We start from the raw sequence: 11,678 nt of genomic DNA, 5'->3' as shown, positions 1-11,678 counted from the left end.
TGCGCGACACAGTGCTTCTACTGCAAAACGCAGATAACGCAGCCAGTCTTGGCAACTGAAATTTTATTCCAACAATATTTTGGTAGGTTTATTTTTGTAGAGTAATAAAAATAATTTAGAACGCCATAAATCGGGATTTAAACGCTAGATAAAATACCCGGTATCTAGTTAAACACCCGTTTTAGCCTACATATGGCATATTTATATAAAAATTTACACATGGACCCCCTCCCTCATCAAAATTTCGGCCATATCAAGAGGGACCCACCAAATTTCTTGATAGATGTTGAAATGATTACATTTGATCTTTCTTGGATTCCTTGAGATTTTTGTAATCATGGAAGATCTTGTTAGATTCCTTTTTTTGCCTATAAATACCACCATACTCCCCACAACACTTCACTCAACAATCACCTCTCTCTCTCCTCCCTCCCAACCATCCCCCATCTCTCTCTCTCCATCTTCAAACCTTCAAACTCTTGTTCTTCATGTTCATCACTATTTCTAGCAACCTTCAAGTGGTGTGAAGATTCAAGGGTGATCTCAAGGTGTTCTCTAGTGATTCAAGCTTCCCATCATCTTCACACTAGAATTTCTACCCTAGCCTTGTGCTAGTAGTAAGTCCCTTCACACCATTGTTTCATCTTGTTCCTTGTTATGATGACGATAATCAAGTAACACAAGAAAATGAACACTAAAAAGATGAACATGAAATCCTGCATAAAAACCCTATATAAAAAGTTTGTAAGAAGTTGAAATCTGGTTGGTTTAGGGTTGGTTAAAGCATGATTGAGGTTTGAACATTAAATCATCAATAAACCATGGTTAGGGTCTTCGTTGATGCGTTTTAGTAACTTCTACCATGTAAACAGCTTGCTGAATTGTATTTCCAGCCAACTTCAACAGGCTGTAACGGGGTCATTTTAAGTCGAAAAACGGAATTTCTAAAGCCTAAAATGAGTGTTTTGGAATAACTAAGCAAATGGCACTGGAATCATAATTTTTCGAGACCGTTTACTATTTTTAAAAGGTTATTTTTGGACAGCAGCTCAAGCTGCATTTTTATTGCAGAAAAAGTATGACATTTTCGGAGTCACAACTTAAAACCTAAATAAAATCAACCCATGAAATTTTTACAGTAGATGGACACCGTTGTCAGGACGACCCTCCAACTGGAATTTCGTCAAACGGACTTACGGTTGATTTTTAGCGAATATTTCCGTAAACTGCGATCAGAAGGTAGCAAATCTGATTGCAGTCGAGAAAATGCTTTTTTTATAAAATATGGGTAACGAATTGGACTTTGATATATTTACACAATAAATTTTGGAACATATGTCATATTCTCTAAAAATTTGGTGATTTTTAGAAAGGGTTAACTATTTTATAAAAATCCTCGAAAACAGTCCGGTTTCGAGTTATAAAGCTGAAATGATGTATGCAACGTTTTGTTTGTCGATATGTCGGTTTGGTGATTGAAAATGAACTATTGGTTTTATATAAAAGAAAATGATATGCTATTAAAGCATGGACACCTCTATTTACAGAGGATACTCTGCCGAAATTTTCCGAAAATCAAACACTTAGTAAATATATTCTAGACAAAAGTTTACTAGAACATTGAATGAACAAATATCCCAACATGTCATATGATTAAGTTAAAACATTAACTATTTTAACAAATAATTACCACACGGAACAATATAAGAAACGTGACCCAAAATACTAAACTCTAAGCCAAGGCACGACCCGCTCGTCTAATAGACATTAGTACGTTGTAGGTTGTCGTGTAGCGGACAGGGTTTGAGATTCGATTCAAGACGCACTACTGTGAGTACATAGACCCCTCTCTTACTGTTTTCCAATGTTTTGGGGTGAAACACATGTGCCTACTTGTTACTTTCATGCTTTCCTATTTTCATGTCATATACTTGCTATGTTCATTAGTACACTTATAGTACATGATTTACATTATATTGTTTTGCTATGTATGTTTACTTAGCATACTTAGTACATTGTTTTCATATAACATGCTTACATTTGGTATAACATTTGGTTTGTGCAAACGGGACTTAAATACGTTCATTAACATTAGCTACGCCGCTCGGTAGTAAGTAATGGTACCATAGGACTTGACAAATCCCGTTCCTGACATCCTAGGTTTGTTTGGGTGTAAGGAATGACCGAATCCGAAAACATTTCTTTTGATAACCTTGACTTAGGGTTATCCGTCTGTCTCAAGGCTTGAATGTATGCGTTTAACTTACCACATAAGTGTTAGTATCAATTAAACATGCATTTACTTTGCAAAACATAACTTTTTGATATATTCAAAATACTTTGTTTTGTACATTTTTACATTTGGTTTATGTGACTACACTTTGCTTACCATACATAACATTTGTTGACTACTTTTGGACTTGTACATTTTACACAACAACATATTTTTCAAGACTTTGGTTTACAATATAGTCTGTTTTATACAAACTCATACTACTTGGTTATTCATTTAACCATATATTATTCTTTCATTTATACACATCTTCTGATCTTATCGCTTTTCAAATAATTTACGAAACAAAACAATTTTCAAGGTTCATGACAAAATTTTATTAAACATTTTCTTAAAACTTAAGTCATGAATCCTATTTTCATAAAACCTATGTATCTCACAGGCATTTTTATGCTGACGTACCTATTTTCACATGTGTTTTCAGGAGCTGTTGCTTAGGATGTTCGTGACACACTAGGGCGGACCTATGCCTTAGAGACTAAAATAAAGATGGAACCAGTTTAATTATGTGATGAACACTTTGTTTCAGTTAATTTAAGACTATGTAACCTTTGCTTGATGAATAAAACAAAACTTTTAATTACCATGGTTGTGAAACAAAAATTCTGTTACAACACTCCCCGACGTTTCCGCCACGATTTGTTGTTTTACGTGGTCGGGGTGTGACAGAAGAGTTGGTATCAGAGCCAATGGTTATAGGGAATTAGGTTATTAGTAATGCTTTGACCTAGACTATAACCTTTCTAGGACCCCAACACAAGTTGTCTTGTGTTTAGATTTTAAAACATGCACTTCACCTATCCTTAGGTGATTACCAAAAACAATACATAATGGAAGGCACGAAGCCAAAATTGATCATTAATCTCTTAAACCCTCTAAGTTTTCAAAATCTCATCAAAGTTATGGGTTCTAAATAGTGTGAACACGTGCAAACTGGAAGGGTGAATGCCTGTACCCTGAGTTTTCTGTCTAAGGCTAGAGTGTTCGTACAAATCCACATAATCGGACCAGTCACTCTTACCTGGGAACTCTTGGGGTGAGTGTTCACTTATAGGCGAGCATGTCTTCGCGAAGCATTATTTTTTTACCCATTTACTTTGATTAGCCACTGTGTGTCGTTTGTCTGCTTTGTGATACGGACGAATGACCACCATCTTTGCTTTTGTTGATTTCTGTTTCATCTCATTCTTTTCATCTAACCTTCTCATCCGTCTCCACTCATGTTTCCTCTTTTTAGAATGCCTCCTCGACGCGAAAATCCGCTACCAAATGCCGAACTGGCGGAAATCATCGCGCAGCAGATGGCTGCTGCGTTCCCAAATCTTATTGCTCAGTTGAACCAAGCTAACAACAACAACGCTCCATGCAATTTCAAGAGTTTTAACTCGGCTAAACCGCTCAAGTTTAGTGGTTCTGAGGGAGCAACTGGGCTTCTTCAATGGTTCGAGAGCATTGAGAATACTTTTCGTCACGTTCAGTGTCCTGATAATCGCAAAGTCGAGTTTGCTTCCAGTGTGTTTCAGAAGAGGGCGCTTACATGGTGGAACGGGGTTATGAGAGACCGTGGTGCAGAAGTTGCTCTAGCACAAACATGGGCTGAACTTAGGACTCTTATGATGAGGGAATTTTGTCCTCGTCATGAACTGCGAGCCTTGGAAAGGGAGTTTGATGACTTGAAACAGGATAGTGGCGAGCATCGGGCATATACTGATAGGTATGAGGAGCTGAGTTTGTTGTGCCCAACAATGGTTACCCCACTCGATAAGGCTATCGAAAGGTACATCGATGGTCTACCTGACTCAGTGCAAGACATCGTTACTGGTAGTAACCCTACCACAGTCCGTCAAGCGATCGAGTTAGCAGCGACATTGACTGAGTCGCAGATTCGGAAGGGTAAGTTGCACAGGAAGGGGGAGAAAGGTAAGAAGCAGGCGTCTGACAAAGAGGATAGCAAGAAAGGTAAAAACAAGAAGGGTAAGGATTCTGGTTCCTCGAAGGGTTCTAGGAAGCGAAAGGCTTCCCAAAACTACGCCGTTACCGCACAGGCCCAAGCTGCACCAAATCAGCCTGCGCAACCACTTGCCAAGAAGCCTTATCTAGGCAATGCACCTTTGTGCAACAGGTGTAACGGTCATCATCAGCCACACCTCCAGTGTCGTCAATGTACCAACTGTGGAAGACCTGGTCATCTTGCTGCTTCATGCCGCATTCCTGCTAATCAGAATCGGGCAGCTCAGAACCCGGCTCAACAAGTTGCCCAGCCTCTTGCTCAACAACGAGGTCAGGCTGCACGACCTCACTACCCACCAGGTTCTTGTTATAACTGTGGGGATCTGACACACTACCGTAACCAATGTCCAAGATTGGTGAATGCGAATCCAGCTCAGGCTCAGGCTCGAGGTCGAGTCTTCAACATGAATGCACAAGAGGCGCAAGCGGACAATGAAGTGGTTAACGGTACGTTCTTTGTTAATAATCAACCCGCATCTGTTCTTTTTGATTCTGGTGCCGATAAGAGTTTTGTGTCGTTATCTTTTGAGCCATTGCTTCGCGTGTCTAGAACGAAACTAGGTAAGCCTTTGACAGTAGAAGTTGCGAGTGGTAATCCTGTTGTTCTTGATTCTGTTCTTCGCAATTGCCAATTGAACCTTAACGACCATCTTTTTCCTATTGACCTCACACCTATGCAACTTGGAAGCTTCGACATTATTGTGGGTATGGATTGGTTAGCCAAGCATCACGCGGAGGTAGTTTGTTTTGAGAAGATTGTTCGGGTGCCGCTTTCGTCAGGCGAGACCCTACAGGTTCGTGGTAAGAAACCTGCTAGTAGTCTCAAGCTCATGTCTTGTACTCAAGCTCGGAAGTATCTGCGAAAGAACTATGTGGCCTTCTTGGCACATGTTACAGCAGATAAAGGCAAAGGTAAGTCTATTCAAGATATCCCTGTTGTTCGGGATTATCAGGAGCTGTTTCCTGAAGAGTTGCCTGGTCTACCCCCAGCACGCCAAGTCGAGTTCCGTATCGATCTCGTACCTGGTGCAAATCCTATTGCCAGAGCTCCATATCGTCTTGCACCGTCTGAGATGCAAGAGCTATCTAAGCAGCTTCAGGAGCTTTCTGACAAAGGTTTCATCCGTCCTAGCTTTTCACCTTGGGGCGCTCCCGTTCTTTTTGTCAAGAAGAAGGATGGATCCTTCAGAATGTGTATCGATTATCGTGAGCTGAATAAGCTTACTATCAAGAATCGATATCCCCTACCTCGCATTGATGATCTCTTTGACCAGTTACAGGGTGCTTCTTATTTTTCGAAGATCGATCTTCGTTCTGGGTATCATCAACTTCGTGTGCATGAAGAGGATATTCCCAAGACTGCTTTCCGCACTCGTTATGGGCATTATGAGTTCACAGTAATGCCGTTCGGTTTGACCAATGCTCCTGCTGTTTTCATGGACTTGATGAATAGGGTTTGCAAACCTTATTTGGATAAGTTCATCATCGTTTTTATTGATGACATCTTGATATACTCCAAGACGCAAGCTGATCATGAGCAACATCTTCGTCTTACTCTCGAACTCCTAAAGAAAGAGCAACTTTTTGCCAAATTCTCCAAGTGCGAATTTTGGCTTAAGGAAGTTCAATTTTTGGGGCATATTGTCGACGAACAAGGTATTCATGTAGATCCCTCCAAGATCAGTGCGATTAAGGATTGGGATACACCTACTACCCCTACTGAGGTTCGTTCTTTTCTTGGTCTCGCGGGTTATTACCGCCGCTTCATAGAGAATTTCTCAAAGATTGCAGTCCCTTTAACTGCTCTAACTCAGAAGAATCAGCCCTTTGAATGGGGTTCTAAACAAGAAGAAGCGTTTCAGACCTTGAAGCAGAAGCTTTGTGACGCGCCTATTCTGACTTTGCCTGAGGGCAATGATGATTTCGTCGTTTATTGCGATGCATCTAAATTGGGTCTTGGCTGTGTTCTGATGCAAAGGAACAAAGTTATAGCCTACGCATCAAGACAATTGAAGGTGCATGAGAAGAACTACACCACTCATGATCTAGAGTTGGGTGCAGTTGTCTTCGCTCTTAAGATCTGGAGACACTATTTGTATGGTACAAAGTGTGTGGTTTTCACTGACCACAAAAGTCTTTAGCATATCTTCAATCAGAAAGAACTCAACATGAGGCAACGACGTTGGGTTGAGCTTCTAAACGACTATGACTGCGAGATTCGCTACCATCCTGGTAAGGCGAATGTCGTAGCCGATGCTTTGAGTCGTAAAGAACGTGTTAAGCTTCATTGTGTTCGTGTTCAATCTGATATTCAAGCTCGACCCGATATTCAAGCCCGCATCTCTCAGGCTCAACATGCTTGTGTTTCACAAGACTTGATGGGTAAGGAGTTACCCTATCACATTAAGCCTGATCTTGAACTGAAGGACGATGGATCGTATTTTTTCATGGACCGTTTGTGGGTCCCAAGCCTAGATGATCTTCGCACTTTGCTCATGGATGAAGCTCATAAGTCTCGTTATTCTATTCATCCTGGCTCAGATAAGATGTATAAGGATCTTCGTACTCGGTATTGGTGGCCCGGTATGAAGAAAGACATTGCTTATATGTTTCAAAATGCCTTACTTGTCTTAAGGTCAAAGCTGAACACCAACATCCTTCTGGTCTTTTAGAGCAACCAGAGATTCCAGTTTGGAAATGGGAAAACATCGCTATGGATCTCATTACTAAACTTCCGCGCACTAAGAAAGGTCATGATGCCATCTGGGTAATTGTGGATCGTCTTACTAAATTAGCGCATTTCTTGCCAATCCGTGAGGATTTTTCTGCTGAAAAGTTAGCTAAAATCTATGTGGATGAAATTGTATCTCGACATGGTGTTCCTTTGAACATTATTTCTGATAGGGATGCTCGCTTCTCTTCTCGATTTTGGAGAACCATGCAATCTGCCATGGGGACCCAACTCAATCTGAGCACAGCCTATCATCCACAAACAGATGGCCAAACTGAAAGAACAATCCAGACTTTGGAGGATATGCTTAGAGCTAGTGTGATCGACTTTGGTGGTAGTTGGGATTCACATCTTCCATTGATTGAATTTTCCTACAACAACAGTTATCACTCCAGCATCAACATGGCTCCTTTCGAGGCTCTCTATGGTCGAAAATGTCGTTCACCAGTCTGCTGGAATGAGATAGGTGAAGCTCAACTTACTGGACCTGACCTCATTCTAGAGACAACTGATAAGGTTAAGAAAGTTCGTGATAACCTTCAGACAGCTCGAAGCCGTCAAAAGAGTTACGCGGACCAACGACGCAAGCCCTTGGAATTTCAAGTCGGTGATCGTGTATTACTTAAGGTCTCACCTTGGAAAGGTGTGATCAGATTTGGAAAGAAAGGAAAACTTGCATCTAGATATGTTGGACCATTCAAGATCGTGGAAAGAATCGGTAAGGTAGCCTACAGACTTGAGTTACCTCCTGAACTTGGAAACGTTCACCCAACCTTCCATGTGTCCAATCTCAAAAAGTTTTTAGCTGACGAGAACCTCCACATACCGCTTGACGAAATACGTGTTGATAAAACACTGCATTTTGTCGAGAAACCTGTGGAGATAGTGGACCGTACATTCAGGCAGTTGAAGAACAAACGGATTCATTTGGTCAAGGTTCGCTGGGAACCCAAACGTGGCCCTGAGTTTACTTGGGAACGTAAGGACCAGATGAAGGCGAAATATCCGCATTTGTTTTCACAAGTTTCCTCTAACTAAAATTTCGGGACGAAATTTCCTAAAGTAGGGGAGACTGTGACAACTGTGTTCTGTAAGCGTCGTATAATGTAAAACAATGTGAATTATCAATAAAACAATGTGCTTTGGTGTTATTATGTGTGTATTTATGTTTGATGATTTTACAATTTGATTCGACTCCGATTTCAAGCTTTAAATCGCTTTCTAGAGAGTTATATGCATAACTGGTGCATAAACGCAATCAGTTTAACGCAACGTACACTCCGGAACTATGACGTAAGCTTAACATACCTTAAATATCCTTTACATAACTTAGAAATAAGTTCCAAAGGATTCTGTATGGCAAAAACATGTTCATTTGAACTAAAGGACTATTTACGACAAAACTGCGAAACTAACGCTGGTGACCGCCCGGATAATATTTAAATCCCAAAAATATTCTTTTATGATTAAAAACTTTATTTTTATCAGGTCCGTGTTGAAAAATGAATTAAAACGCCTAAAAACGCTAATTTTTCAAGTTTAAGCGCGTACCGCGTGTTTCTGCGCGACACAGTGCTTCTACTGCAAAACGCAGACAACGCAGCCAGTCTTGGCAACTGAAATTTTATTCCAACAATATTTTGGTAGGTTTATTTTTGTAGAGTAATAAAAATAATTTAGAACGCCATAAATCGGGATTTAAACGCTAGATAAAATACCCGGTATCTAGTTAAACACCCGTTTTAGCCTACATATGGCATATTTATATAAAAATTTACACATGGACCCCCTCCCCCATCAAAATTTCGGCCAAATCAAGAGGGACCCACCAAATTTCTTGATAGATGTTGAAATGATTACATTTGATCTTTCTTGGATTCCTTGAGATTTTTGTAATCATGGAAGATCTTGTTAGATTCCTTTTTTTGCCTATAAATACCACCATACTCCCCACAACACTTCACTCAACAATCACCTCTCTCTCTCCTCCCTCCCAACCATCCCCCATCTCTCTCTCTCCATCTTCAAACCTTCAAACTCTTGTTCTTCATGTTCATCACTATTTCTAGCAACCTTCAAGTGGTGTGAAGATTCAAGGGTGATCTCAAGGTGTTCTCTAGTGATTCAAGCTTCCCATCATCTTCACACTAGAATTTCTACCCTAGCCTTGTGCTAGTAGTAAGTCCCTTCACACCATTGTTTCATCTTGTTCCTTGTTATGATGACGATAATCAAGTAACACAAGAAAATGAACACTAAAAAGATGAACATGAAATCCTGCATAAAAACCCTATATAGAAAGTTTGTAAGAAGTTGAAATCTGGTTGGTTTAGGGTTGGTTAAAGCATGATTGAGGTTTGAACATTAAATCATCAATAAACCATGGTTAGGGTCTTCGTTGATGCGTTTTAGTAACTTCTACCATGTAAACAGCTTGCTGAATTGTATTTCCAGCCAACTTCAACAGGCTGTAACGGGGTCATTTTAAGTCGAAAAACGGAATTTCTAAAGCCTAAAATGAGTGTTTTGGAATAACTAAGAAAATGGCACTGGAATCATAATTTTTCGAGACCGTTTACTATTTTTAAAAGGTTATTTTTGGACAGCAGCTCAAGCTGCATTTTTATTGCAGAAAAAGTATGACATTTTCGGAGTCACAACTTAAAACCTAAATAAAATCAACCCATGAAATTTTTACAGTAGATGGACACCGTTGTCAGGACGACTCTCCAACTGGAATTTCGTCAAACGGACTTACGGTTGATTTTTAGCGAATATTTCCGTAAACTGCGATCAGAAGGTAGCAAATCTGATTGCAGTCGAGAAAATGCTTTTTTATAAAATATGGGTAACGAATTGGACTTTGATATATTTACACAATAAATTTTGGAACATATGTCATATTCTCTAAAAATTTGGTGATTTTTAGAAAGGGTTAACTATTTTATAAAAATCCTCGAAAACAGTCCGGTTTCGAGTTATAAAGCTGAAATGATGTATGCAACGTTTTGTTTGTCGATATGTCGGTTTGGTGATTGAAAATGAACTATTGGTTTTATATAAAAGAAAATGATATGCTATTAAAGCATGGACACCTCTATTTACAGAGGATACTCTGCCGAAATTTTCCGAAAATCAAACACTTAGTAAATATATTCTAGACAAAAGTTTACTAGAACATTGAATGAACAAATATCCCAACATGTCATATGATTAAGTTAAAACATTAACTATTTTAACAAATAATTACCACACGGAACAATATAAGAAACGTGACCCAAAATACTAAACTCTAAGCCAAGGCACGACCCGCTCGTCTAATAGACATTAGTACGTTGTAGGTTGTCGTGTAGCGGACAGGGTTTGAGATTCGATTCAAGACGCACTACTGTGAGTACATAGACCCCTCTCTTACTGTTTTCCAATGTTTTGGGGTGAAACACATGTGCCTACTTGTTACTTTCATGCTTTCCTATTTTCATGTCATATACTTGCTATGTTCATTAGTACACTTATAGTACATGATTTACATTATATTGTTTTGCTATGTATGTTTACTTAGCATACTTAGTACATTGTTTTCATATAACATGCTTACATTTGGTATAACATTTGGTTTGTGCAAACGGGACTTAAATACGTTCATTAACATTAGCTACGCCGCTCGGTAGTAAGTAATGGTACCATAGGACTTGACAAATCCCGTTCCTGACATCCTAGGTTTGTTTGGGTGTAAGGAATGACCGAATCCGAAAACATTTCTTTTGATAACCTTGACTTAGGGTTATCCGTCTGTCTCAAGGCTTGAATGTATGCGTTTAACTTACCACATAAGTGTTAGTATCAATTAAACATGCATTTACTTTGCAAAACATAACTTTTTGATATATTCAAAATACTTTGTTTTGTACATTTTTACATTTGGTTTATGTGACTACACTTTGCTTACCATACATAACATTTGTTGACTACTTTTGGACTTGTACATTTTACACAACAACATATTTTTCAAGACTTTGGTTTACAATATAGTCTGTTTTATACAAACTCATACTACTTGGTTATTCATTTAACCATATATTATTCTTTCATTTATACACATCTTCTGATCTTATCGCTTTTCAAATAATTTACGAAACAAAACAATTTTCAAGGTTCATGACAAAATTTTATTAAACATTTTCTTAAAACTTAAGTCATGAATCCTATTTTCATAAAACCTATGTATCTCACAGGCATTTTTATGCTGACGTACCTATTTTCACATGTGTTTTCAGGAGCTGTTGCTTAGGATGTTCGTGACACACTAGGGCGGACCTATGCCTTAGAGACTAAAATAAAGATGGAACCAGTTTAATTATGTGATGAACACTTTGTTTCAGTTAATTTAAGACTATGTAACCTTTGCTTGATGAATAAAACATAACTTTTAATTACCATGGTTGTGAAACAAAAATTCTGTTACAACACTCCCCGACGTTTCCGCCACGATTTGTTGTTTTACGTGGTCGGGGTGTGACATATAAACCCGTTATTTTATATGTTAAAAAAAATAAAATAAAATAAAACACCCTAAAATAGGGTAAAGTTGACAAAAATCGAGCAATTTTGAATTCTTAAATGTTAAAATTTCGTTGATAAGCT

At 38.8% G+C, this 11,678-nt stretch overlaps 1 protein-coding gene and 1 long non-coding RNA gene across 2 annotated transcripts; both read left to right on the top strand.

Moving 5' to 3' along the window:
- The first annotated feature begins 405 nt into the window (after window positions 1–405).
- On the top strand, window positions 406–2,889 carry LOC110871518. Its single transcript, XR_002553803.2, has 3 exons — window positions 406–617; window positions 1,782–1,830; window positions 2,718–2,889. It is a non-coding gene; the product is annotated as an uncharacterized LOC110871518 (long non-coding RNA).
- Window positions 2,890–3,854: 965 nt separating this feature from the next.
- LOC110871517 lies at window positions 3,855–11,470 on the top strand. Its single transcript, XM_035976689.1, has 2 exons — window positions 3,855–4,750; window positions 11,312–11,470. The coding sequence occupies exons 1-2, from the start codon at window positions 3,907–3,909 to the stop codon at window positions 11,323–11,325; spliced, it is 858 nt and encodes a 285-aa protein (XP_035832582.1). The 5' UTR covers window positions 3,855–3,906; the 3' UTR covers window positions 11,326–11,470.
- Window positions 11,471–11,678: the final 208 nt, after the last annotated feature.

The sequence above is a fragment of the Helianthus annuus genome, chromosome 8 (assembly GCF_002127325.2).
Source record: "Helianthus annuus cultivar XRQ/B chromosome 8, HanXRQr2.0-SUNRISE, whole genome shotgun sequence".
Taxonomy (NCBI): Eukaryota; Viridiplantae; Streptophyta; class Magnoliopsida; order Asterales; family Asteraceae; genus Helianthus; species Helianthus annuus.
Note: the sequence above shows the minus strand (reverse complement) of the source record. Positions and strands in the feature narration are given on the sequence as shown.